Genomic DNA, 27,229 nt, shown 5'->3' on the forward strand with positions numbered 1-27,229 from the left:
CCTTCCTCCACCTGCTGATCCTCCTGGAAGACGCTAGAGGTTCTCTGAGGAGTAGCTCCAGCCCTAGCACAAGGAATGTACAAACTCTTCAGGCCCATCTTAGGACAAATTGGCTCAAGCAGTTCAGGGACTGGCATGTCTGAAATGTCCTTTCCTCTCTAAACCTATGACTCTGATGCACCCTTAAACAGCTAGTCAAATGTGATCTCCTCTGGAAAGCCTTCATGAATACTTCCCCTTGTTGACCCTTCTCAGAGTTGCCTCTTTCCCCCAATGAGGACCCCTGCAACAGGCTGTCCAGGCCACTAATTATTAATTAGTAGAATTTGTTTTCCCCGCTAACAACTGCATTATGTGTGGGTATAGATCACTTATCTCTATATTCCATGCCCCTAACCTCCAACACTGGATCTGTTCTGTCTATATTTATCAAATTAATGCATGGGTGTGTGGGTCTGTATGCTTGGCTTGCAATCCTGAACTAATTTTCAGATTTTATTCACTCTACTTCTCCTTTTAAGGAAAGGAAACTTTTCATTGAAAGCATTGTTTTGGGCATTCAGTAACTATTTGCCACACACCTATCAGATGACAGGTACTCCATTGGGAACTGGGAATAGAAAAGTGAACCAAGCTTGATCTCTGCCCTCAAGAAATTCACTGTTGGGTGGTTGGAAAAATGAGGCAAGCAGCAAATGAATAACAATAAGGGAAGGATTTGAAATTCATCTTCACTTAGATGTAAACCACTCAGAATTTAATCTACTTAGAAAGGAGATACAGATAGAAGATCAATGAGGCTAAGTAAAAAACCTTTAACTCTAAATTTGAATTAGAAGCCTCAGTAGACTTCATGATGTTAACAAATATATAAAAATATACAAATACACACACACACACACACACTTCTTAGCTCTGCTACTGAAAAGGCCTAGAAACAATGATCATTCCATTAGTATTAAGCACCCCGAGCACCCAGATTATGGTCTCTAAATACTACTTTCCACTAATGGGAACCAAGGTTCATTGGAAAAATGGCCAACTCCACATCTAGGACGGAAAATGTACAAGATGAGCCAGGGACATTATCTTTTACCAGAAAGCATGAAAGCTCTTAAAGACGAGTATGGTCGGTCATATTAAAAAGACTCAGGAGGCATCTTCAAGAGGATTCTCAAAGAGGATGATTTCTGAAGTGATAAGGAGAACTCCACTTGACTCAAACATATCAGATACATTTAAATTCATACATTCATAATGTTTTAAAAAGAATATCTCATTGGACAAATGTTGAGGATACTAAAGAATTAACTTATTATATTGAAAATTGGCAAATAAAGCAAATGAACCAAGCATTCATCTTGCCTTTCCTATACAAACTGTTCTTCAAGGTAACCAAATGGTTGATGAGGGGCAGTTTCTCTTTATAGCAATATTCAAGGGAATGATGTAATTGGAATATCACCCTTTTGAAAGCCCTAATGAATTGATGACTCTACACAATGATCATCAGTGACTGCTAACATACAAAAGGAGAAACATCTAGCTACTATCTGTTTCCTAATGAATCGATGACGTATTCTTGCCTCCCTCTAAAATTAAGCCTGGATCTAATCAAGTTCCAAGATCTAACTACAATTTAGCAATCAGCAAAATTCAGGCTGTGTGAAGCTCTAAGGACAATTTTTTTTTCCCCAGTAAATAAATGTGTGTGTGTATGCATGTGTATGAGAGAGAGAATGAAATATGAAGGAGCAATCTAAAAGACATATCAATTGTACTTGCTCTGTGCGGATCTTATTTGGATTCTAATTCAAATAAATATGCTTTGTAAAAAAAAAATCTTATGAGACAATTGGGGATCATTGAATACAGATTGGATATTTGATGATATGAGAAGTTATTTTTTAGTTTTAGTGGTATGTGGGTTATATTTTGGATACAGGTCTTACCTGTTGGAAATAGTAAAATGTGTACTAATTTAATGATGAAATATCTGGAATTTGCTATATAATACTCCAGTGGTGGTGACAGATGGAGATGGGTGGGGTGTAGATAAAAATAGATTATTCCTGATTTGATAACTGTTGAAACTGGTTGATGGGTATATGGAGATTCATTATTCTGTTCTCTCTACTTCTGTATCTGTTTGGCATTTTTCATAATGAAAACCTAAACAAGTCTAATCCATGCTGCCTCTGAATGAGAGCACTGCCCCTGTCCACTCGTAAGATCATTAGAACTCCAAGCTGGAGAGAGCCCAGGGATTGATTATTCACCTGCCTTCAAGCATCACATAAAAGATGTAAAGACCAAGGACTGGAGAGATCCCGTGATATGACTAAGGTGATACAGTGAGCCCAAGGCTTTGCTCTCTGCCACTGGGCATGAGCACCCCCACCCTAGGCCCCCTTTGATTCACCAGAAACTATAATGGGGGCAAGTTCTTAAGTCTTGACCTTTCTGGCTTTTAAAAAAAACTTTAATTATAAAATATTTCAAACATTTCACAAAGAACAGAAAAAAACACAACACTTCTAAAGCCACCATACAGGTTTTTAAAATGTGAACATTTTAACATTCTCTGCCGAGTTTCTAAAAAGTAATAAAATGTGATAGGTATAGCTGAACTCCCACTGACCCTTACCTTCCTTCTCTCCCCACAGATAACCATTATCATGGTGGTGTAAGCTGTTCTTTCTACTCATATATATATATATATATATATATATGCTTAAATATAGAATTGTTTTGTGGATTTCTGTTTTATATAAATAGTATAATATCATGTATTTCCTTCCACAACTTGCTTTTTTCACACAACATTGTGTTTTTGAGATTTTTCCAAACTGATATGAAAGATCTAGCTTATGCATTTTAATGTCTGTGTACAATTTCATTATAGGAAAATGCATAGATTTTAAAAAATCTATTCCCCCATTAATGGGCAGGTTGTTCCAATTATTTTTGCTCAAACAAGGAGGCAGTGAAGATTCTGTACATATCTCTTCATGGAGTTAATGAAGAATTTCTCCAGGGTACATACCTGGAAGTAGATTTACTGGGTCACAGGGTTGTGCTGCTTCTCCTTCATGATTGCCAAATTGCTTGGCAAGAGTAACCTATTAGTAATGATAATAGTTGTTTGGCAATCACAGAGTGGTTAAACCAATTTATGCTCCCATAGTGTTTGACAATACTAGTCATTCACCATCCTGTGGAAGCTTCATATGATCAAACTCAAAAACTAGCCAATCTAATGGGAATGGGTCGTTCCATTTCATTTTGTTTCGTAAATTTGCATTTCTCTGATAGCTGGTGAGATGAGGCATTTTCACGTGTTTATTGACCATTCCTGCTTCCTTTTCTGTGAATCACCTGTTTCTGTCCTCTACCTTTTCCTCTTGGGTTGTTGGCTTTCAATGTACTGATTTAGAATAATTCATTATATATTCCAGATACCCTTTTTGTCGGTCAGTTATAGGTATTGTGCTTATGTTTTTTCATGTTTTGTTACTTTATAGTGTCTCTTGTTGTATAGCTATTTTAAAATTTAATGTCATCAAATTGATCTCTCTTTATTTCACTATAGTTTTTGCTTATTGTCTTGTTCAATAATTTTTTTCACCTTATGGGTCCTAAGATTGTTCTCCAATATTCTGTACTAAAAGCTTAAAAACTTTAATCTTTCGAGAATTTATTTTTGTATACTGTGTGAGGTAGGGATCCATTTTCCCACAATGAAGATGGCCTGTTGTTCGAGAACATTTTGCTGAATAGTGCTTTTCTCTACTGATGCATAATGCTATCTATGTGATAGTCACATTATAGCATACATAGAGGTCTACTTATGGACTCTCTATTCAGTTCCATTGGTCTATTTGTCTACACATGCAGCAAGAGCACACTTTCCTGCTTACTGTAGATATAAAGTAGTCTTGATATCTGGCAGGCCACGTCTTCCTCCCTTATTTCTTTTCAAAATTATATTTGCTATTCTCGGTCCCTTACTCTTCATATAAATTTTAGTATCAGATGATCAAATTACACAGGAAACATTTCACTTGGATTTGTTTAACATTATATTTATAAAGAGTTGTAAAAGACACCTTCTTAAATTAAAAAGCTCATAAATGACTTTCTTAAATGACTGGTATAGTTTGTGATCTACAGAGGTCTTTTTAAATTTAAATCTTCAATAAAATTTTGTATTTTTATCTTTAAAGATCTTACGTAGTTTTACTTGGATGAACCCACAGGTAGCTTTGATTGCTATTATAAATGAATTTTTCTTTACATTTTCTAATTGGTTACTGCTTATGAATGGGAATGCTATTGAAATTAGTTTTGATCTTGGATCCAGCAACTTGACTAACCCCTCTTATTAAACATTTTTATATTCTCTATATATCTAGTCATATTATCTGGAAATAATTACAACTTTGTTTCTTTTACTGCAATCATGACACTTTTATTTATCCTTTTATTTTTTATTTTGTCTTATTACATTGGCTAGACCCTCCAGTACAATGTTGAATAGAGATAGTTCTAATGAATATTCCTGTGGATTTTTTTAAGAGATAGGATCTTGTTCCATTGCCCAGGCTAGTCTCAAACTCCTGGGCTCAGGTGATCCTCCTGCCTCAGACTCCCAAGTAGCTAAGACAACAGGTACACACCACTGTCCTGGTTTATTTATTTATTTTTTTTCTGGCTTTAATATGATGCTTCTGAAACTTTACTATTATTTATTATTTAGCTGCAGGTCTGTTATAGCTCTCCATTGTCAGATTAAAGTTTTCTTTGATTCCTGGTTTGCAACTTAAAGAAAGTCATGAATAGGTGTTAAATTTTGTAAAATGCTCTATCTGCTTCTTTTTATTGGTAAAACTTTCTAAGAAAATAACTTGTGCTCTCCAGTAGTTGCTTGTAGGGTTCTATGTCTCAAGCTTGTTAATTATGTTGTTCATATCTTTTATAACCTTATACATTTCTCTCAGCTTGATCTACCAGTTCCTCTTCATGGTATGATACAGCTTCCCATTCCTCCTTATAATTCTGTCCATTTTTCCCTTATGTAGTTTTTGGGTATAATTCTGAGCTAGGGATCCCCATTCTGCCTTCAAAATCTTTTATTTATCACATTAGAGGATTCCCCTTTCTTTCATGTAGGCTAGCAAAATTGTTTTATTTTAATTGTGTACAATATGTCTGTGTTCACATGGTCAAAGGGAATCCTTACCAGCTTGTGGTTTCACTTGCCTGAGTTTGAAATTCTAGGCCTGATCTTTTCCTCTTCTAATCTGTTGCCACCAAGCACTGGCACAGGGCAGCTTCCATCTGTGATACCCAGGAGAGGCAAGGCCACAGCCCCACCCTCACTCCCTTTCTTGCCTCAGCAGTCCAGGAGCTCTCAAGGGCCCACTTCTGACCTATCTGAGAGGGGCACTGAGGCTGGGTCAGGTTGAGCATATTGTGGGGTTTTCTAGGCATTCATAGAGTTACCCAAATGGATGTAAGGAAGGTCTGATCTGGCCAGGAGAGCTTCTGTCTCTTGGCTTTTCTTCCCATACTGTTCCACATAAGTAAGATCACTGATCTCCTCTACCCGTGGGATCAGTTCTGTCCAAGCTTCTACGCCAGTCCTCATGAGGCAGGCAGTCCATCATCCATACTTCACTCACCCACCAATCCTCTCATCCATCCACCTATCCATCCATCCATTCCTCCATTCATCTATCCATCCATCCATCTATTCATCCATCCAACCAACCACTCATCCATCTATCCATCCATCCCTCCATTCCTCCATCCATCCATCCATCCATCTACCCACCTATCTATCCACCCATTTATCCATCTACCCAACCACTCATTCATCTATCCATCCATCCCTCCATTCATCTATCCATCCATCCCTCCATTCATCTATCCATCCATCCCTCTAACCATCCATCCATACATCCAGGCATCCATCCACTCATTCATCCATTCATCTACCCATCCATCCATCCATCAATTCATCCATCCATCCATCTGTCCATCCATCCAGCAGCAGTGTCATACAAACCTTACAAGTTGTGTGACCTTGGGCAACTTGAACTTCGGTTCTCTCATCCATAAAATGAGTATAATAATGGAAATGACCTTATAGGTCAGTTATGAGTATCAAATTAAACAATATTTATGAAGCACTGATTGACATGCACTAGCACTCTGGAAATATTAGCGTATTATCTTCATCACACACTCACTGATTCCTTCAACTAACATTTTCCTGGGTACCTACTATGCACTAAGCACTGGAGATACGAGACAAAGTCGCTGTTCTCCGAGAGCCCACTGTGTGGCGGGAGGGTCAGGTGGGCATCAGGAGAGAGAATATCATTAAACTAATACAGATGGTCCTTGACTTACAATGGGGTTATGTCCCAGTAAAACCATTGTAATTTGGAAAAATTCTAAGTCAGAAATGCCCAATAAACCCATTGTAAAGGCAAAAGTCCTCAATAGAACCATCTGTAGTCATACTAACATTGTGCTTGGTATGTACTACCTGAAGTTGGGAGAGAACACTTTGAGAGCACCAAGGAGTGGGGAATTGGGGAGTCAGGGAAGGCTTCCTGGAAGAAGTGGCATTAGGGCCTACTCCTGAAGAATGAGCAGAAATTCGAAAGAGGCACCGCATTCCAAGCTGACAGAGAAGCACAGGCAAAACTCCTGACCTCAGGTGATCTGCCCTCCTTGGCCTCTCAAACTGTTGGGATTACAGTCGTGAGCCACCGTGCCCGGCCCATTTGTTTATAATTTGATGGGAACTAAAACCATTAAACCTGGCCTCTGACAACTATGCCCCTCCATTTTTTTTTTTCTTTAAAAAGACACATCTTGCTTTAAGCAAAAACAGCAAAATAGAATTGAAAAAACTCCAGACATCATTTCACTTCTCTGGGCTCGGGTTACTGAGCATCCGATGTCCTGGGTATCAGGCCAGACACTGAATTAGGATAATCTCAAGCTGGTGAAAGCTCATCATTGACTAGATGGCCCTGGGCTGATGACGTCCTGCGCACTGCCCCCCAGGGAAACTAGTCTCAGTGGGAAGAGACAAGCAAATAGGTGCAGGGATGTGCTGTAAACGCTGAGGTTGCTACGAGCGTGGATTTCTGCGTAAGAGGAAGGGAACACTTAGAGGGTGACAAAGAAAGGCTTGAAAAATGGCATCAAGGCTTCCTGTCACCCTGTGAAGTAAAAAGAGGGGACAACCTGGGGGGTTAAGGATGAGAATACGATTGTTTACCATGGAGTGGGCCCCTCCTCTTAGACTGGAATGCTTTACTAACACCGATGTGCACAGGAATCACTGCAGCATGTTAAAATGCGGATTCTCCTTCGGTAGGACTGAGCGAGGGGCTCAGATTCTAGATTTCTAACAAGCTCCCAGACGTGGTTCGTGCTGTCAGCCAGGGTTGGGTGGAAAGCGATGGAGGCGGCGGTGAGTGGGGAGAGGCAGCAGGAGGAAGCAGGTGCAGTGACAGGCTCAGTGCGCTGGCATTCAGGACAGCACAGTGGGAACACAGGTGAAATGCAGGAAGGGGCTGTGCCGTCTCCCCCATTTTGAACTGTGAGCGTCTATGGCAGGGACTGACTCTTGACCATCTCTCTGTCCTTGACTGTGCCCAGGAAATCTCAGTGAACACTCCAGAGGTTCAGTCTCTCCTCAGACAGTAACACTGGCCTTCCAGGACAAGCCTGGAGGGTGAATCTTCCCTGATAGACATTCTCCTCTTCCACCAAACCGGGGCCTACAGGCCCCAATTCCACCCTGATCTTGGCACCCATGGGAAACTCCATGTTCTGGACAAACACACAATCTTATTCTGGCCAGAGCTTGCTCCCAGCCCCCCAGCCCTCTGTTGCTTTGTCCAGAGATAGACACACGAGAGAGGCGTGGTCCAAGGAGTGCTGTTTTACTCACAGCCCTGCAACCAGTGGAGGCAGAGCTGTTACCCACTGCTGCCCGTCGGTGCCTCCTACCTGCTGGCATCGTCTCCTCCGTAAGCCTGAGAGGACCTCCCTCTCCGGCTAAACGACACTTCTGTGCGGAGAGGCCAGCTGTCCTTTCTAGTCATAAAGGCTGTGCTTTATGCTGAGACTGTCATTCCTTTTTTTTAAGATGTTAGATCCCCTTTCTTGTATGAAATGACAGCAGACAATTGTTTGTGCTGATTGAGAATGACTTTGACAAAATAAGGAGTTGGAAACCATGTTAATCTCCAGTGCCCTGAGAACTTTCGCTAATGGGTGCATGAAATCCAAGCGCCAGAGATAGCCCCTGGGAATGGTCTCCAGCATTCTCCTCTTCCCTCCCGGCCCCCCACTGCCTTCCTGGGGACAATGACCGGCATTTCTGGGTCTGCCCCTTCTGCAAATCTTTCCTTCTGAATCATCCAAAAACACACCTTTGTGACACAGAGATTGAAGATCTCCTCAACCCATTTAAACGTGTTAAGCTCAAAATAAAATGGTGCAGGTTTTCAGGGTCCAGATGTTCACACACACTTTGCAGTTTCGCTTCAAGTTCATTACATTTAATTTTTTTTCCAAAAAGTTTTGCATTGACAGCTGTACAATACTTTGGTGTTAACCTGTGGTCTTCCTTCCACTCAGTGAACTCTGCCCTGCCCACCTGTCCAGTCCCACCCCTCACCCTTCCTGGCGCTTGGATGGGAGGTGAGGCAGTATGGAACTGTGAAAAACCCCTCCACTGTTGGGTATCTCGGGGGAAGAGGGTGGTCGGGAGCAGCGCAGGGAATGCTGTGAGATGAGCAGAACTTATGTCGATGGACATGGACCCTGGGAAATGGTCCAGGCTCCAGAATGTGAGAGCGACAGCGACCTGGCTGTTTACCTGGGGAGGGGAATGATAAACTGGGAGGAGAGGCAATTAAGACGCAACAATCAAACCAACCTTTAAATAGTAACTTTTAAAAATATAAAAACAGTTCATTACAATGACTTTTCATTCTTTTTTTCTTCAGGAATAACTTTCTTCTACCCTCACCCTCCCTTCTGGCTAGAGCCTTAACAAGAGGTGGGAGGTGGACATCTGAGACCCAGAGACTCCAGATGCCCCACGCGCCCAGCCTCGGAGAGCCACAGGGTGTGGCGCCAGCCTCCACGTCCCATGCCAGTGTGCTCAGCTGGGGACAACCTCACTGAAGGTGGGCGGCTTTCCCTGGAGCCCCTCCCTCCTCCTCAGCAGACGGAATCACACATTACAAAATAATCCATAAAAATGCAGTATAAAAATTATCTTCGATATGCTACATCCATGGAGAGCTCGCCACCAGGACTCACAGTGGCCTTTAGTTTTTCTTCAAAAGAAAAAAACAAAAAAAACAAAAAAAAAACAAAAAAAAAACAAATCCTAACACCTCAGAACATGTTGGTACTAAAACGTGGCACCTGCCAGAGGCGATATTCTACCTGCAACGTGTTTGGGCTCATGAGAAACTGAAATCTGCAAGAAATATCCACAGTGTGCCAGGATCTGTGTCTCCCTCTCCACCCCCCACCCCCCACTGCTCCGCCCAGGGTGGGGGTGAGGGGGATCCTTTTTCCAGACTCACAACCCTGTAGGTTAATTCACTTTCCCCCGCTTCTAAGGGGAGAGGAAAAGGCTGTAGGCAGGAAGGCATTTTATAAAAGGATGTCACTTCTAATTCCTTTTATTCAAATTAAAAAAAAAAAGCACCCACATTAGTTGCTATTTTTCTCTGGTAGCTCCCTGAGCTGAGTTGCTATGCTGTCTGTCCTCTTTCTGTCCTTTTTAGGCCACGGCCCAAGATTCAGAAGGGCTGGAGGGGGAGTTCCTTTGAACTTCCATTGCTCATAACAATAACTAAGTGTGCACCCAAGAGAAAAACCAGGCTGAGGAGGAGAGGGAGAGACCAGGAAAGAGAGATGCAGAGAGGGCAAGAGGAGGCCACAGAAAGCTCGGTTTCTGCGGGTGTCTGCGGGACGGGCGCCCAGCGGAGTGCCTTCCACTTCTTGGTCTGGCCGCTGGTGCTCAGTCCAGATGCCCAAGCCCCTGTGGAGGCAGATGCAGGAACCTTACGGCCAGCCCGGCTGCCTTTCCCACACTGTAAGACTTTCCTCCCCATTCTTCAATTGGCTCCCCTCCCTGTCTTCTCTTCCCAGGTGAGAATATGTTTATTTAAAAAAAAAAAAAAAAAAAAAAAAAGCCACCACCACGAGTGGATTACAAATACAGCAGGCGAAATACACGGTCAGAGTTTCCGGTGGGAAGGGGCCTCCTCTCCCACTGATCAGTCCGCAATAGGAGTCTGTTATTTACACTTTTCACAAATCTTGTGCACTGCACAATCGGCAAAAAGAGATTCCCCCCTCCCCCAGCACAACAATGTGGTCCACTCCAGCATCCCCGACCCAAGGTGGGGGACAGGGCAAAAGAAAGGGGAAGAACAGAGACTCATGAGTGGGTCTGTGGGGAACCAGAGCCATAAGCCTCCAATAAATCTGTGTAGCAATTGCCAGCATTGTTCAGGGGGAGGAGGAGGAGCAGAACCCATCCGAGTCTGTGAGACACATCAATCCAGGCCCAGGAGTCCAGACCGTGACGGGGCACGCGCCCTCTCAGCCGGCCGGAGCGCAGCCCCGAACGCTCGGCTGCCTGCCGCCCATCCTCCGCCATCCTCGGGGCCCCTGGCCCGGGGGTCTCCCTGTCAGAACCGAGTCGGTTTCTCCCAGAGTCTGACAGCCCTGCTGGAGTTCTTGTTTAGTAGATGACCTCATAAACTGTGGCCTTCTTGTCACCAGAGCCTGTTACAATGTATTTGTCATCCGCTGAAATGTCACAACTCAAGACAGACGAGGATTCTTTAGACTGGAGGAGGAAGACGAAGACGAGGAGAAGCAGCAGGAAGGCGTGGGGTGAGGGGAGAAAAAAAGACAGGAATTCGTTTTCCAGTGCTCTTGGAAACAATCGCCCTGCTCTGCCCCTCTCTGACACTCCGACCCGGAGCACAGTGCAGGAGGTCAGGAGACTTTAAACCACCCAGGAAGCATTTTCAGGTAAAAATCCCCTCCCACCTGCTTTTCCATAAGTAAAAGCTCAGCCACAGTCTCCCACGTGATCTTTACAGTCAGTCATAATGGTCAGAACGGGATGCTTTAGCATGAGCCTCTCCTGAGTTTACAAATAGAGAGAGGCATTTCTGAGCTAGAAGCTGGTGTCAACAGCCCAGGCCTGCAGCCTGATGAGTTAGGAAAGGATTGGCACCTGCTGTTTGAAGGATGTGCTCTCACTAGAGACCCTAACAATGAGCTTTGACACACTGGACACCAGACACTTCCGCCTGGGTCCAGAAAGCCACGTGTTGGCTGAGGGAATGAGAGAGACCGCAAGTGTGTGTGTGTGTATGCACATGTGCATGCGTGCACAAGTGTGTGCACACGTGTGTGGGAGACGGAGTGTGCATGAGTAAATGAGTGTGAATGTAAGAACGCACTCGTGTGTGCGCTTATGAGAGTGCAATATGGCAGGCCTCCGATCCTGGTAGATTATAAAAGGCCTCTTCCTTCCCTCCTCTCTTTCCTGCCCACATCCCTGCTCGTGCTGAATGGAGGTGGACACACTCACTCACTCGAGGAGGGAACGCTGCTCTGAGCAAGGCTGCCGGTGTGCCCAGCTGCCCAGTGCACCTCCTGCAAGGGCTCAGCATCCCGCCCAGAACAAAAACAATTAATGTTACTCCTCGCTCTCCAAATCCTATGAGAGCCCCTGCTTAAAAATCCTTGCCCTCAGGGGTCAGAAGCCATTGTGACCTACTGAAGTCCCCAAGTCCTCAGGAGAACCCAGCTTGATCCCCCATCAGTTAGGGGCAGGGAAGGTCCAGGGCAGGTCTGATCCTGGCTCCAGGCTCCTCCCATCCTTCCTCCTGCTATCCTTGCTCCCATCGCCACCACCAAGTTTCAACTCCGGGTGGAACCCAGAGGAGGACTCAGATGGTGGGCAGTACCTGGAATATGCTGGCTCCATAAGGTGTCCTCCAGGCGTTGAGAAGGTTATCTTTCCCAGTGCTCACGAACCACTTGCCTGCAGGTGGGAGGCAAAGGGATAGTCAAGTTGTAGCTCACTGCCCGCTAAAGCAAGACCTGCCCCAGACATGGTGGCTGGCGTAGAAAAGCAGTGAGAACTCCTAACTAGTATGACTCCAATTTCGAGGGGCGTTTTACAAACAGGACACATGGGTACCTGGAGAGAGCCTTTCTCTGCAATCCAAGGGGAGGGCTGGGAGTGGTTGGGATGGAAAGAGGTAGGATTTGAGGTTAATTGCAGTGATCACACTGCCACAAAATGTTCTTGTTAAAGCCACTAAGGTTGACTGGCCCTTCTAAATTCTGCTACTGAAAGGCGGCAGGAAATACTGAAAATATCCAAGCACCGGGAGTCTGGAGACTTGACAGGAGTCAGTGGGTGCCCATCCTCCAAGCAGACGCTCTGCCAGGGCTCCACCTGAGTTAAAGCCCTGATGCTCCCCCAAAGCCACCAGTACCATGCTCTTTCTGACCAGAGAAGAAAATCCTCCAGGGTTCAGACAGGGTGAGATGTTCAGACTGCGCAGCTTGTCAGTGGAGGAGCAGACATTCCCATGAGGCTGTCAGATGTCAACCATGGTGGTTGTAACCTCAGTGAGGGGCTGCCTGCACTGCTCCTGTCCTGTTCCTTTGCCCCAAGCCTGCAAGAACTGGCTTTTGGCCTAATGTCCTGAGTTCAGTAACTCAAAACAAGGATGGGGGACAAGATCACCAAAAGGTGTTGAAGGGGCACCAGCCAGGGGTCAGGAGGCCTGGTTCCGGGGCCTGGATCGTTCTAGAAGCTTTGGGCCCCTCTTCTGTCCTACTGGGCCGGGCTGCCCTGGGTTCCCCGCCCTGCCCCGTCAGGCCTGGGCCTGCCGCAGGCTCACCGCAGTAGGCAAACTTGAGGGAGAGCACACAGCTCTCGTGCAGGTGCAGCTGGTACTTGTCGGGCTTGGTGTGGTGCAGCACCTCCACGTTGCTGCTCTCCATGCCCACGGCCAGCCACTCCCCGGTGGGGCAGTAGCCCAGCGAGAAGATCTGCAGTGGGAGGAGGGGAGACAGACCAAGCTCAGCATTCTCCGCCCTCAAGAGCAGGCAGCTCCCAAAGCTGCTGCTCCCGTCCTCTGAGGCTCAGAGTCCCTCCCCACCCACCCAATAAACCGGGACTACGGGAGGTCGTTTTCCATCCCCATTTTATAGGTGAGGAAGCACAGACATTTTGCACTCAGAATTACTCTGTCTCTGTGACTTCTCTTTCCTTAAGAAAAAAGTGAGCAAAAAAAAAAAAAACCCCACTAAAATATTAAATTTTTGAGATTAAAATATTAAAGTGAAGAGTGCAGATAAGGAATAATAATCCTGGCGTTTACTGAATGCTTTCTGTAAGTCAGGTTTATGGCTACCGCTTTTAGAGGAATCATTTCAGGTGCTCACATCAGACCTAGGAGGGAGGTACTATTATTTCCAGTTTGTGAATGAGGATGCTAAGGATGATGTGCTCAACAGGAGTGGACAAAGAATCAGATTCCCACAGTTGGGTCAAATGTGTCCAAGCCCAAGGTCACCTCCCGTTTCATTGCTGCTTCCTCCAGGAAGCCTTCCCAGATGACTCAGGTTGGTCCCAAGTCTCTTGGCAATGACTACCCTGTGAGGGTCCCTTTGTCCCTGACCCAGCCACGGGGGCCATGGAGGAAAGGGAAACACGCTGCTCTTTGGGAAGGGTGGAGTCTTGGGCTGCACACCTGGGAAGTGAAGTCATGCTGCTGCAGCTGCCGGCCCTCCCGCAGGTCCCAGGAGCGCACGGTGTTGTCCAGGCCCCCTGTCCACAGTTTGGTGCCATCATGGGAGATGTCTATGCAGCTGGCCCCGTCCGTGTGGCCCTGGAACTGCCTACAAAAGCAAGCAGGGAGGAAGGTGAGCCCTGGGAACCACAGATTGCCAGGTGGCAGCCATCCCAGGGGCACTCTGGGCAAAAGAGGAAACTGAGGCCCAGAAGAGTGCACTATGTATACGGTCCCTTAGCGAGCTTGCAGCAAAGGTAGCCGCAGCCTCTTTCCAGCTGAATGGAAGGGTCTTACTCAGGGACAAGTCCCCTGGGAAATACGGGGTGAAAAGAGGACCTCCCACCAGGCTTCCGAGACTCAGTCCCTCCAGGGTGGGCCTCTGGGGGAGGTGGAGCTGGAGGCTCAGGAAGGTAAGGAAGGCAGGAGGACCCAGGGGAAGCTACTCGTGAGATGACTGATAGAGGGAATGCAGGCCCCACTGCCTTTAGGACACAGCTCCTCAGCCCGCACCGGACGCACCCTCAATTTGCCCTCTTAATCTATCTCTTCCCTGCATGAACTACGGGGCTAAGGCCGTGAACACGCTGACTGACAGCATGAGTAACGCACACAGCCTGTGTGTACAAGAGAAAACCGGGCTAGGCACCCCATCTGCCTTTGCATGGCGGCGCAGTCAGAGGAAGGTGCTCCCCTGACACTGTTTCACACAGGGAGAAACTGAGGCGCAGGAGTTTATAGTGCACTAGGTCATAGCGGAGGCAGGACGCAAACCCAGCAGTTTTATCCGGAGGCTTGTTTAGCCACCCCGTGACGTGGCTTCCCAATCTGGTCTCCCCCAGCTGGTCTCCGGGCCTCTGCTCCCAGCCTCTCTGCTTGCTCCACCAATTTGGCCCCCACTTTCTTCCCAGAGCCTCTCCAAGCTCCTGGGCCCAATGGCCTCCATCCTCTGTCCCTCGCACAAGGCAGGTACAGCAGTCTTTTCACCTGTGCAGCCCTCATCCCAATGGTTCTGGCCACCCCACAGCGTCTCAGACAGGGCCAAGGTCACAGCAAACAAGACCAGGCAGGATGGCTAAGAACGGCCCCAGGACCAGACACAAACGCTCCCTCCTGCCAGCCTCACCTGACCAGCGTCTGGTTGTGCAGGTCCCAGACGGCAATGTTCCCATCGCTGCAGCAGGAGAAGCAGACTTTGGCGTCGGGGCTGATGGCCAGGGCGTAACAGGCGGGGGCTGAGGACGTCAGCTCGGCCTTGATGCGGGGTGTGGGCGAGGCCAGGTCCCAGATGGTGAGCGTGCTGGCCTCGCCGCCCACAATGAGCGTGCGCCCGTCCGGGAGCAGCTTGCAGGAGCGGATGTAGTTGTCCCTGTTCTGGAGGGAGAAGCGGCAGGGCTGAGTGCTACCTACTTCCCCTGCCGGGCACCAGGAGAGTCCTGACCAGCAACACCGGGCACCCTGACCAGCCCTGCTTACAGCTTCCCTTCCACCCAGCAGCTGCCAGGCTGTCCCCATTCCTCAAATTCACAACTCTTTGATCTTTCATGAATACCAGGTCATTATCAACCCCACACACACAACTGGGGCTCAGAGAGGTTAGTCAGCTTGCCTGAAGTTGCTCAGCCAATATGATACTGAGCCGGGCCCTGGGGCTCTCCCCTATGGCCCAGGCTGCCCCATCCTCCGACACCAGCTGGAGGAGGTGCAGGGGCCCTGGGATTCTCACCAGGCAGTCCAGCTGGGAGATGGGGCTCTTGCTGCCCGGCTGGCTGATGTCCCAGATCTTCACGCAGCCCTTGCCACCTGTGTAGACGTGCCTCGTGGGGTTGCTGATGGTCACGGCACACACCACCTCCCCGTGGCTGAGTGTGTTGATCTGTCGGGCGTGCCTCGGAATGCCAGGGCCTGCCAGGGCGTCGTGGGGGAAGGGCACGGGCTGCATCTGCCCATCAGCGCTCACATGGAATGAGTACGCCCTGAAAAGGCGAGAACTGTCACTGCTGCCATCCACCCCTGGCCCCTTAGAGTTCCCACAGGCCGGCCCAGGTCACCTGCACGGCCCCCGACTGGCTGAGACCACACCGTTGCACTGAACCCAGTAACCCCATGTACTAGGATGGCTCCACCACGGTGGAGAGCGCTTAACAGGCCCACTTTGATTTTCACACCCGGTTATATATCCTTGCTCCAAATCAGACCGGAAACCCACAGGTGTCCTGGGATGCCCTTTCCCACCGTCCATACATTCCCCCAGCATGCCAGCCCTGGAAAGGGCCTGGCCGAAATGCCACCTCTTGCTTTAGGAGCCGGAGGTATTAGGGAACGGGTCTCCCTGCCCCTCCAATAGCGAATGGACAAGTCTATGTGGGAAGCCGGCCTGGCCTGCCCGCTGGTGGCTGCCCTCTCAATCAGCGTGATTCTTGTGGACAATGAGAGCACTGTGTCAGGCAGTGTCTCAGCATTATCTACACGCTCCATCTTTTCGTTTCCTAGCAACCCAAGGAGGTGAAGGGCCGGGAGAGTGTGCCCTCCACTGCTGACAGGGAAGGGCCTGCGAGCAGCAGCAATGGGCCTTCCCAGCAGGTAGATCCCAGGGGAGCCGGGGAGGTCCACGGCAGCTCCGGGTGACTCAGTGAGGGGTGTTCCTTCTCCACCAGCCCAGTGGCCATGCACTTAGCACGCCCGTAGCTCCTCTGCTGGGGGAGTGTCTGTAGGTGCTCAGAAGTGTGGCCTGGCTACAGTTTCCTGGGGTTGCAACCGGGCCTTGGTGCCTCCAGAGGGACAGACACCTTCCCAAAGGGACATGCACCAGGGCAAACCCGTGGTGGGGGTATGGGGGGCGTTGTTGGAAGCGGGGGTAAAGTGCTCTCTCCTGCCCACCCTACAAAGCATACAGTAAGTACAGCCAAAGCTTACGGTTTTCCTCCGGGAATGGAGGCCAGGCTTGAGGGGAGGCCTGTGGCCCGCATCGGGGGGTGAGGGTCAAAGCCAACCTGTAAAGCAAGGCAAGACAGCCCTCTGTCAGCCACGCCACCACGCACCCCCACCCCTGCCTCCTCCACCACCCACCCGGGTCCTGCCTGCACTGCTCTGCCACTTCATAACCCAGGAGACGAGCTGAGCAGAGCAGGGCCCATTGACCGAGAGAAACACAGGCCCAGGAGGGCTCGTGGCAGGGAGGGGCTGACAGTGTAGACCCCTACTTTGAACCAGCATCCTCCCTGTTCTGCCAGGCAGAGCTGGCCCCCGCCCTGCTTCTTTCCTCTCCTGGGGTCCCAGTGGGGCCTGCCAGTGGAGAGGAGGCTGCCCCGGGCCCAGGAGGTAAAAGGAAAACTGTCTCCTGAAAAAGAGCCCCTCTCCCCGCCAACCCTCATTTTTCCTTTTTTTTTTTTTTTTTTTTTCAGATGGAGTCTCACTGTGTTGCCCAGGCTGGAGTGCAGTGGCACGATCTCAGATCACTGCAACCTCCGCCTCCCGAGTTCAAGTGATTCTCCTGCCTCAACCTCCCAAGTGGCTGGGATTAGAGGTGCCTACCTGCACACCCTGCTAATTTTTGTATTTTTAGTAGCAGGGTTTCACCATGTTGGCCAGGCTGGTCTTAAACTCCCGACCTCAGGTGATCCAGCTGCCTTGGTCTCTCAAAGTGCTGGGATTACAGGCCTGAGCCACCGCGCCCACCCCCTAATTCTTGTTATTCATTCGCCACAATATAAAGTCTTGTTATGACGACTAGTCCCATCTACGAGACCCCTGGTCCATAGGTATCACCTGGCTCACCTTGAGATTTCCACCCCCCCAGAACCGGGAAGGGCAGGTGTCAAGCCCTGTTTCTCAGACTGAAAGGGGCGGCTGCCTTAGGTGAGGTCACAGGGCAGCTCGCAGGCCAGTGGGGTAGAACCCCAGGTCTGATGGCCCCAAAATGTGTGCCCTTCCAGCCAGGTCTCAATTGTTTCCGATATACATTCTCCCCACAGGGGCAGCTGCCTGGCCTCAAGAGTCTAAGGTGCCCCTTACTGTGTGGGGAGCACCCCTCCAACTCCCGCCAGCTCCCAACACCATGCCCAGTCCCCAAGAAAGGAGCCAAAAGGTCTACGTACAGCTCCAAAGCTCACCATTGGCGATCGGCCATAGGCAGCAGCTGCAGCGGCGGCGGCGGCGCTCATCTGGGGCGGGATGTTGTGGAGGCCGGCATAGGCGCCAGGGCTGGTGAGGGACCCGTTCATCTCGTGGTGGCTCATCATGGCGAAGGGCGCCGCGTAGGAGCTGGTGATGGAGATGGGCGTGCGCAGAGCCGAGGCTGCGAGGGGGTGGGCGTCAGGGAAGCGGGCCTTAGGGGGATCGGGACACGGCCATGGCCGCCTCACCCAGCAATAGCTCTCCCGGCATTCTTAAGCTGCCTGCTCCAGGCAGTCCTCTTAGACTGAGCCCACCCAACTGGGATCCCTGCCTGCAGAGCCAAAGCAGCTTCAAGCTGGGCAGATGCACCCATTTTTTTTTTTTTACAGAGCAGGATATGGAGGCCCAAACGGGCTTGCTCAGAGCCTCACAGGACTGACAGTGGTGGGAACAGATCTTGGGGGCCCTGACCTGTCCCACGCTGCTTTCATATGCCTGGCCCAGAAGGGGCCCCAGACACTTTGGCATTACCTCCTCCTCAAACCTGCCCGTGAAGTCCCCAAGGGCAGGCCCTGGGAGACACTGCCTGGGCTCTATCCCATAGGTGTGCGCGGCTCCTGCCCTGGCCAGGGCCAGACCCCCCTCCCCCCAATCAGATCAACTTGGCCCATGGTGCCTACCCATTATACCTATCGGGTCCATGCCCGGAGGTTTGCCCGGCATCGACCGGAGCCCTGGGGTCGTGCTGGTGCCTGGAGTTGGGGCATCATTCCTCGGGGTTGGTGTGTTAGACTTGAGCCCAGGGGTGGAGGATTTGTCATTCTGAAGAGGGGACATGCAGAGATGAGGGAGGCCATGAGGCTTCCATTCTCCCAGCAGCCAGGCACAGCTGTTACGGGTCCCAGCACGAAGCCCAGAGCCAGCCCCTTACGAAGCCTCTGCCAAAGAGCCTCTTAATCCTTCCCCAACCTTGTTTGGCAGGGACTGGGGTGATCACTCCCATTTTACAGACACAAAAACCAAGGCTCAGAAATGTGAACCCATTAGTGCAGGCCCAGCAGGCACAGGAGGTAAACCAGGGCCAATCCTTCACACAGTTTCTTCCACTCCACCCCTCTGCCCTTGAATCAGCACCCCCCCCCACAACCGGTCCCTGCTGCTCCCTTTCCACTCCCATCTACCCAGACTCCACATACGTGACCAAGGTCTTTGGTCTTGGAGGAAGGTGTGCTGCTGGAAGAAGCCACTGAGGCAGGGCTGGTGGGGGCATCCTTTTTCAGGCTACGGGCCTTGTCCAGCCCATTTTCAGGAGGCGAGTGTGCCGGGCTGACCCGGGGCGTTGGGGGGTCCTGAAAACACAAGTGATGTAGAGATGCTCTGAGGGCAACAGCCAGCCTCGAGGCCTCCCTGCTCTGGGAGTGGGAAGGGAGAGGGCATGGGTGATGGGGAGAAAGGCTTAGCTGAAAGACTGGGGGTCCCGAGGTGACGGGAAGCTAACGCAACCATCTGGTCTGACTGAGGTTGGGGAGGGCGGAAGGGTGACCTTCCCAATGTCAATCACAAGTTCAGGACTCCAATCAGTATGGCTGCGTTTGGCCGAGTGTAGATGCTCTCCAGCTCCTCCTATCCTGCTGAGGCTGAGCCCCTGGGGCTCACAACTGTCACTTCAAGATAGGGAGAGGAGTGGGCTGAGCTGACCTGGACGGAGCACCACGGGGATTTGAAGCTGGCCCCTACCTGGGATCTTTGGGAGTGTCTGTCTCTCTGGAGGCCCACTGCAGGAGGCCCTCCGGGCCCATAAATGCCCAGACACCATGCAGCAAAGCCTTGCCCTGCTCCTCCTGACCCCCTGAGACCCCAAGACCCCTGCTCGGGCTGCCAGGGATACTAGGGCAGACAGAACAGACCCCGCCCCGGTTGGAATAATCCCAAGCCAGAGGCCCGCTGCACCTGGGCCTGCCATACCTCATTGGAAACGTCCACCACCAGGTCGTCGCTCTTGTCCCCATCACTGTCCTGCAGCCAAGAGAGGAGACAGCCGTTCAGTAAGAGGCCATGCTTTCCCCACCCTGACTGAGCCCTAACCACCCCAGCCTTCTACCGGCCAGGACCTGAACCCGGGCCAAGCCCCACAGTCCATGATTTCTCCTGCAGCCCTGCCCTTTAGCAGGCTCCACTCCAGCTCCACAGTCTCCCCAAACCTGTGCCCTAGACTAGCCCCCAGGTTGCTCCACTCCCGTGCCCACTGCGCAGCCGCAGACACCCGCCCCATCAGAACAGTTCCAAGCCCCTCCCCCAACAGCCTGCCCTTCAGCTTCTCTCTGAAGCCAGAACTTTCTTCCCAGCTGGTGTTCCATTCGCCATCCTTCAGTCAGTGTGCTGCTCTCACCTGGTCATTCCCACCCCTCTGTGTGGGAGGGCGACTCGCCTCCTCTCAAAGAAACATTTGAGTGTTCTTCAGGTATGCAATGTGTCCAAAGCCACACAGCAGCCATGTGGCTGAAGAGGGCTGAGTACAAGACCGCTGAGGCCCTGCACCATATCCTCCCCTTTCCTGTCCCAGCTCTCAGCCCTCACATCCTGGCACGGGGCAACACGACGGCCATGCTTACACTAGGGTCTCACATGCAGGGCATCCCATTAAAGGGCTAGTAAAAGCCACGACTGGGCAGCCAGGTGGGTGCATGCCTGAGGCAGACTGAGAGGACTGTAGGGTCCACATTTTGGGGGTGCCGGGAGCAGCCCCTTAGAGTCAAGTGGGATTCTGGCAGCACTGTGACAGCGGCAAGGCGCTGTTGGGCCGTCTGTGGGAAGAGACCCGACGGAGGCTGGGACGACCTCCCCGTCCACCTGCGCCTCACGGTGGCTTGCATGCTCACAGTGTGTATGAACGTCACCCTAGCTCCGTCGTCACCCTGCCCTCCTCAATGGGGCCACCTATGCCCGCCTGTGCTTCTCTGACTCACTGCCGACCACAAGAGGACCCTGGCCATAGCTTGGGCCCTGCAGACATCTCCCGCCCTACCCAACAGAAGCCCCAGCGGCGCCACCACGCCTCGGACGTACGTATCGGCTCAAGCTGTCCTTCTCCTCCGCCTTCCGCTTCTTGGCTTCCATGCTGTAGTCTGCAGAGCCCCGGTGCTTCTCACTGGCCCGGAGGCTTTCCGAAGGTGACACGGAGTTATTCTGGAAGCAAGACGGTTCAGGGTTAAAACTCTCTGCTGCATGTAACAACTCACACATCCGCACACGGCTAAGTGCAGGTGACACGGAGGTCAGGGGAGGGAAGAGAAGCTGAACTCCTCTCTGCCCTGCAGATCGTGGCTCCATCAGAGCCTCGCCAGGGAAGCCTTCCCCACTCCCCAGACTGAGTCCCCAGGGAGAGGCCCTGGGAGCATCCCTAGTTCTCTTTTGCAGCTCTGCCACTGCTATTAAATAATTAACCCTGCAGCGAGCCGCCTGCCTTCTGGCCTGTGAGACTACGCTCCGTGGGGACGAGGGTCACCCGGGTCTCGTTCACCACCCATCTCGCGCCTGCTGCACTCATTTGCTCAAAGGAGGGATAAGTGGAATTTGCATTGAGTCTTGTAAGATGGATCTGAGTTGACAGGCGGGGGCCATGAGCAATACTTCATCTGCTGAGCCCGACAGGAATGGGGAGATTGATAGGGAAGGAGGGCGTCAGGCAGCCACCGACTTCCCAGTGGAGATGAGCAGCCGAGCGTTCAGAGTGAACACCCCCGCCTCCGCGGCAAGGCTGTCAGCAACTCTGGAGAAACACCAGGGTTGTAAAAAAAACAAAAATGCAACGTCATGAAGCCTTTCCCTCTGACAGACAGGAAAAGGTGCAAGGGCAGGGACAGTGACTGCCTTGGTAGCCATCACCAAGTGGGGACCCTGAGAGCTTGGCGAATGTGCCCAAGCTCCCTTAGCAGAAGGTGGCACAAAGGGAACCCCTGATTTTCATGACTTCTCCCTCAGCTATAAAGCAAATGAGGATGAGAAGCCTTTGGGGTGGGAGGCCTGGGAGGAGGCGAGATGGTGGAGCAGTCCCAGGGGTATGGAGTGGTCAGAAATCACCATGTGGCTGTTCCCATCGAGCCGGGGAGCAGGGAGGGAGGAGCTACTGGCAAGGGCACCGGCCAGCAAATCTCTGTGCACAGAGTTTAACATCAGGACCAATGCCCCTCTACGATATCGGTGAGGTTTACTCCTTCCTACCGGCTGAAACTTAACCTTCGCCACCCGCCAATTTCCGAGCAGCTGCCCTGGGTCAGGCCTGGTGCTGCAGGCCAGGAGTGGCAGAATGAATGAGACACAATCCCTGCTCTCCAGGAGCTCATGGGCCAGTTATGATGGCACTGGAAGGAAAGGCCAGGCCATCCCAGGTCCCAGTCCCAGGCCCAGTCCCCATGCAACACGGGAAGTCACATGGAGACACAGAGGAGCATCTGTTCAGAAGAGAAGAGCATCAGAAGGCAAGTGAAATGAGGTTGCTCTTCTCTTCTCCACTTTCTCAGAGGCCAAGGGTGGCTCAGGGGCCAGGGCCACCTGGAGGGAATGGACTGGGCGGTACTCGGTGGGAACGGTGCGGCCACCAGCCTCAGAACTTAATTTCCTTTCCGAAGCCTGTTTCTGGGCAGCCCTTCCCTGCCAAGTTTCTGCCTGAAGCAAATTAAAATGGCAGAGTTATCAAGCCTTGAAGAAAAAATGGAGGTTGTAATGGAACTGCAGCTCAAGCTTCCCCACAGCCGTGCAGGAGCGGCGGCGATGCGCGCACAGCCGCAATTCAATTAGCTGCTGCAATCGCCGGCAGAAAAATCACCGTCATTTCATTTCATTTCCTCTGACGGTGGCGGCCACCCTGTGCTAAGCAGAAATGCTTCCAGCCCCTCGCGCCGGCTGCCCCTCGCGGGCGGGCGGGCGGGCAGGGGAGGGGGCGTGCGGCTGCTCGTGTTTCTCTTTGCGACCCGGTGCTCAGCTCGGGAGAACAGCGAGCTCTTTCTTCTCATGCAATCAGGCTGAAAACCCTCCCCGCTACCGGAGAGTCATGTCAGGCATTTAGCGGCATCGATCCAGCCCGCCTCTGGCTGGCAGGCGGCCAAAAAACTAAGTATTTTTTATTGCTTCAGCTAGGCAAGGAAATATGAATGAAGCTACCTCTAATTGGACTCCAGACTAACCCCTCCGGGACAGCTTCCAGCGCGTCCCCCCGTCCCCCCTCCCACTCTGACACAGCGCTGTCCTTCCTGCCATAGGCCTCATCTGTTGACAACCTGGTTTCCAAAACCTGATTATTTCAGTCTACACCACCCCGACACTGTCGCTACATGCATGCGCAGAGCCTCGGCCCCGAGCTGCCCACCGCTGCCTCTGCCCAGCGTCTCGATTCATTCCCGTTGGAGTTGCCAGTGGCCCGTGGGTGCCATGCATGGACCTCAGCGAGTATGGTAAAAAGCCCAGATACTGGGGGTTCACGGGGGGGTTCTTTTAACAGAAAACTTTCACAGATGGGGCACAGAGCCAGAAGCCAAGAGGGATGAGGATGAGGTAAAGACTCATGCTCTTTAAAGAGCGCTGGGCCTCCCTCTCCCCGTCCAGTTCCACTGCCATTACCCAGGTAATGTGGACCCTCCGTCAGGTTATAATGGGTCTTCCTAAACAAAGCTGAGAGGCTGGCTGAGCTGGAATTATTCTCATGGCATGGATAAGGAAACTGAGGCTCAGTGAGGCCAAGAGAACTACGCAGGGTCTCAAGGCTGGGACCAGACCTCAGCCTTATAATGTCCTCCAACCCTCCACCTGCCTAGGCAAATTGCCTCTCCAAAAATGCCACTGTTAGAGGATCAGTACTGAGGCAGTGAACGTGGAATTTCAGCTTCAAGGACTCCTCTCGTAGATACCTACCTAGCCATGAGCATGTAGGCAGGGTACGAGGAGGCACCAGCCTCGTTGCTAATGGGAGGTTTAAAAAGTCAGCCTGGGCGAGGGGAGGGCCATGAAGGGAAGGAGGGTTGGGTTGGAAAGAGCTGCCCAAGGAAGCTGCTGTCTAGATGGTTAGTTAAGTGCCTGACCTTCCAAGTCCTACTTAACACGAGGTAATAACCAAAGCCATCCTAACAGATTAGATGGCCCCAGATACAAGGACGGCGATGAGGAATAAAATAGCTTTGCTAATCACTGGAGGATTTTTTTTATCCAGACTCCACTGCGCTTATTCAGAAGGCTTATTCACTTGAAACAGAACCTCAGAGCCTCAGTGTGATCAGAAAGATTTACAACAAATCTCAGAGCTGGCAGACACGCAGGCGGCCTGGCCTTAATGCTCGCCTGCTAGCACTTTCTTAAATCGAGTGAAAGCCCAGAGCAGGGAGAAACTGCAGGCGTTTGAAGGGAATGAGGAGGATGCAAGATCATACAGGAGGCATCTGAGCTGGGGGGTGGGTCAGGGGGTGGGTAAGAACCTTCGCCCTGGACATGGGACACCTGGGTCCTAAGCCCTGGGTTTAGACCATGGACTCCACAAAGCCCCTCGCAATGGAAGACCCGGGCTGGTCAGCTGACCTCTCAGAGTATCACCTCTCATCTGAAAGGGAGTTAGAGCTCGTTTAGCTGAAGCTCTTCATTTAACAAATGGCAGACCTAAAGCCTGGAGAGATGAAGGGCTTCCACAACTGAAGGTCAGTCTCAACAGGTGACAGCAGCTCCCACTGTATGACAGTAACTACCCCTCACCCTGCCACTACCACTACTGGGTCTGGACTGAGACATCAGCGCTGAAGCCAGGTCTCCCAGATCCGCACCAGGAAACAAACAAAACCCCGTTTCAGCCCATAGAGCAGAACTGGGAACCCAGAAGCCAATTTTGGACACCACTGGGTCTCAGGCCTGTGATTTTGGGAGCCCCGAGTCCCACCTCCTCCCAGCACCCACACACCCCTACGGGTTCCAGAGTGCCAATACTTACCGCACTGGATTCTCTCTCTTTGGGGAAGGAAGACCAGGATAGGAGGAAGGTCAGGCCCCCCAAGACAAAAAGACAAAAAAGAAAAGAAAAAGGTCAGTCTTAAGTCCAGCCGGCTTTTGTGATTTGCTAGTGCACTGGTTTTAAAATGGGCAGAAGGCCTGGATTGCTGTCTCTGTGGATCAGCCAAGGCAGGGCCATTAGGTGGCATTTCCCGGTTTGGAAATTCGCCACCTCAATTCCAGTAATGCCCCGGCCCCTCCAGTCCCCTGGGGTGGGCAGGGGAGGCCTCTGACCCAGTTCTCCCTGTCATGCCAGAGGGCACCAAGTTTATTGTTTGGCAGACTAGGGTTCTTAAGGCCACAGGCTTGGGAGGGATCAAGCCATACAAAATACCAGTAGGACCTGGGAGTTAAGAACGTTATTGTTAAAAAAAAAGGGGTGGGGGAATTTAAGAGTGGTTTCTTTAATTCTGTTTTTGAAATTAACACCATTCTCTGATTCTTTGTCAGGATGCCCCTAAAAGCTGAAGCCTCTGATAATTTGCCCAGCTAAGCACTAGCTCCCCAGTTCTCCTGTCTACTGGGGAGAGGTTCTTCTTCCTCTGCGAAGAGGATCATCCCACTGTAAGACAAAAAAATATAGCCTCCAGTTCCTGGGACCAGCTCCCACCCTGTGGCCTGGGCCAAGGCAGAATGGTGACACTCCAGGTCCCTAGTGCTCAGAAGGTGCTGGCTACGTGCCCCAGTAAATACCGTATCTAAGGGCAAAGCGCATATGGCGGTAATATTTGAAAAGGGTCTTCCAGGGAGCCAGGCCCTTCTCTTTCCTGATCCAGTGTACCCCGCTGAGGCCACGCTTGGTGCAGCTCCCCGGGTACTCATGGTAAGGTCTGTGGTGAAGGATCAGGGAAGAAGTTCTGACTCCAGATGATCTCCTGCTGGAGTGTGCACTACCCCCACTGACGGGCAGTCAGATACCCTTTACCTGGGCACTGACTATGCACCTTTCCCGGGTTCCTGCTTTGGTGGGACACATATGTAAGGAAAACACCCAGGAACCTGGACCCTGTCCTGGAGAACTAATGATCTTGGTGAGCACAACACATTTTCCAGGGGTAGGATGTAAGAGGGTACTTAGCCGTGGCATCCCAACTCTTAAAGTCTTATGGGAACTTAAAAAAGGGCCCTAGTCCAACCAGGAAGGCATCTTGAAGGGGTAGACTGGGGCTGGCCCCTGAAGGACAGGCAGAGGTGTTGTCAGAAGATGGGATGGAGCTCCAGATGAACATCAATGTCTTCAGGACAGAGAACACTAGGTCCACGCCAAGGATTAGGAAAAGGTGCATGGGACGTGGATGGTGCTGGCTTCCATGAGCCAGGTCTTCAATAGATGGCTCCAAATCTTTGCTAACTCCTGGTCCTAGGGTGATTGCATTTGCTGGGTGCACTCAATTCAAGGCCTATGAGGGTCCAAGCCCCTCCCCACCCCACCCCACCCTCTGGCCCAGCCCAGGCCCACCTCTGTGATCGAGTTCATGGTGGTTCTTCTCATCCTTCACCGTCAGGTGGGCCTGGCTGCCCAGAGCGCCCAGTGCCAGCAGCCCAGAGCTGCTCCCCGTCACTGGGGGGATTCCTGGAGGCTGGAGACCTGATGGGTGGGGTGGCAACTGGACCGGGGGGCCGTGTGTGGCATGAGAGAGGTGCTGCGCCTGGAGCTGCTGCTGCTGCAATGAAGTCAGTGATGAGTACAGCTGAGCCTGGGAGGGCAAGGGAGGTGCGGCCACCTCGGGAGGGAGGGAGGGAGCAGCTCTTCCCATCCCTCTCACTCCTTCATTGGGTGGGTGGCAGGGGGAAGCACCCCCAAAACCTTTGCCCCCAGCTCAGTCCACATGAATGTCTCACTGAACGAAGTCTGTTAACAGACTGCAATGTAAAGATTTATGTCTTCAAGCCTCCCCCCGCACCCCAGTTTCAGGAAGAAATCTCTCAATGTTTGTTTCCAAGCCTGAGCTAAATAATGCATGCATTAAAAAACCACACAGTCATGGGGTTCCCTCTGAGAGGGATCCATTTTTAAGCTCACAACACTGGCAGTGTTTGCCCATGCGTACATGCCTTCAGCATTAACTGCCAGCATCTCCCACCCTGAGGCTGGACTCTGGGGAAGACTCCTCATTTCTTAGGAACTCCAAGCCTGCCCTGCAGAGCAGGGGCAGGGCAGGTCATCACAGCAAAGGCCCCAGAGCCAGAAGAGCTGGGAG

The 27,229-nt window shown here is 51.1% G+C and overlaps 1 protein-coding gene across 11 annotated transcripts in view; it reads right to left on the reverse strand.

Moving 5' to 3' along the window:
* Positions 1–8,968: 8,968 nt before the first annotated feature.
* TLE3 (TLE family member 3, transcriptional corepressor) overlaps positions 8,969–27,229 on the reverse strand; it is a 49,633-nt gene continuing 31,372 nt past the window's right edge. For 2 of the 11 annotated variants that reach the window (XM_017526800.2, XM_017526795.2), the window contains exons 7-20: positions 26,488–26,692; positions 24,970–24,986; positions 21,069–21,188; positions 19,968–20,018; positions 19,199–19,351; positions 18,692–18,824; positions 17,999–18,183; positions 16,803–16,879; positions 15,613–15,862; positions 15,013–15,260; positions 13,848–13,995; positions 12,993–13,143; positions 12,045–12,121; positions 8,969–10,909 (exon numbers count right to left, since the gene is read on the reverse strand). In XM_017526800.2, coding sequence (XP_017382289.1) covers positions 10,802–10,909; positions 12,045–12,121; positions 12,993–13,143; positions 13,848–13,995; positions 15,013–15,260; positions 15,613–15,862; positions 16,803–16,879; positions 17,999–18,183; positions 18,692–18,824; positions 19,199–19,351; positions 19,968–20,018; positions 21,069–21,188; positions 24,970–24,986; positions 26,488–26,692 — 1,923 coding nt within the window. In that variant the 3' untranslated portion in view covers positions 8,969–10,801. Of the gene's footprint in view, positions 10,910–12,044; positions 12,122–12,992; positions 13,144–13,847; positions 13,996–15,012; positions 15,261–15,612; positions 15,863–16,802; positions 16,880–17,983; positions 18,184–18,682; positions 18,825–19,198; positions 19,352–19,967; positions 20,019–21,068; positions 21,189–24,969; positions 24,987–26,487; positions 26,693–27,229 lie in introns of all 11 variants that reach the window. The other 9 variants (XM_017526798.2, XM_017526794.2, XM_017526796.2 and 6 more) reach the window with 6 other exon arrangements.

The sequence above is a fragment of the Cebus imitator genome, unplaced genomic scaffold (genome assembly GCF_001604975.1).
Source record: "Cebus imitator isolate Cc_AM_T3 unplaced genomic scaffold, Cebus_imitator-1.0 Scaffold44, whole genome shotgun sequence".
In the NCBI taxonomy this organism is placed as follows: Eukaryota; Metazoa; Chordata; class Mammalia; order Primates; family Cebidae; genus Cebus; species Cebus imitator.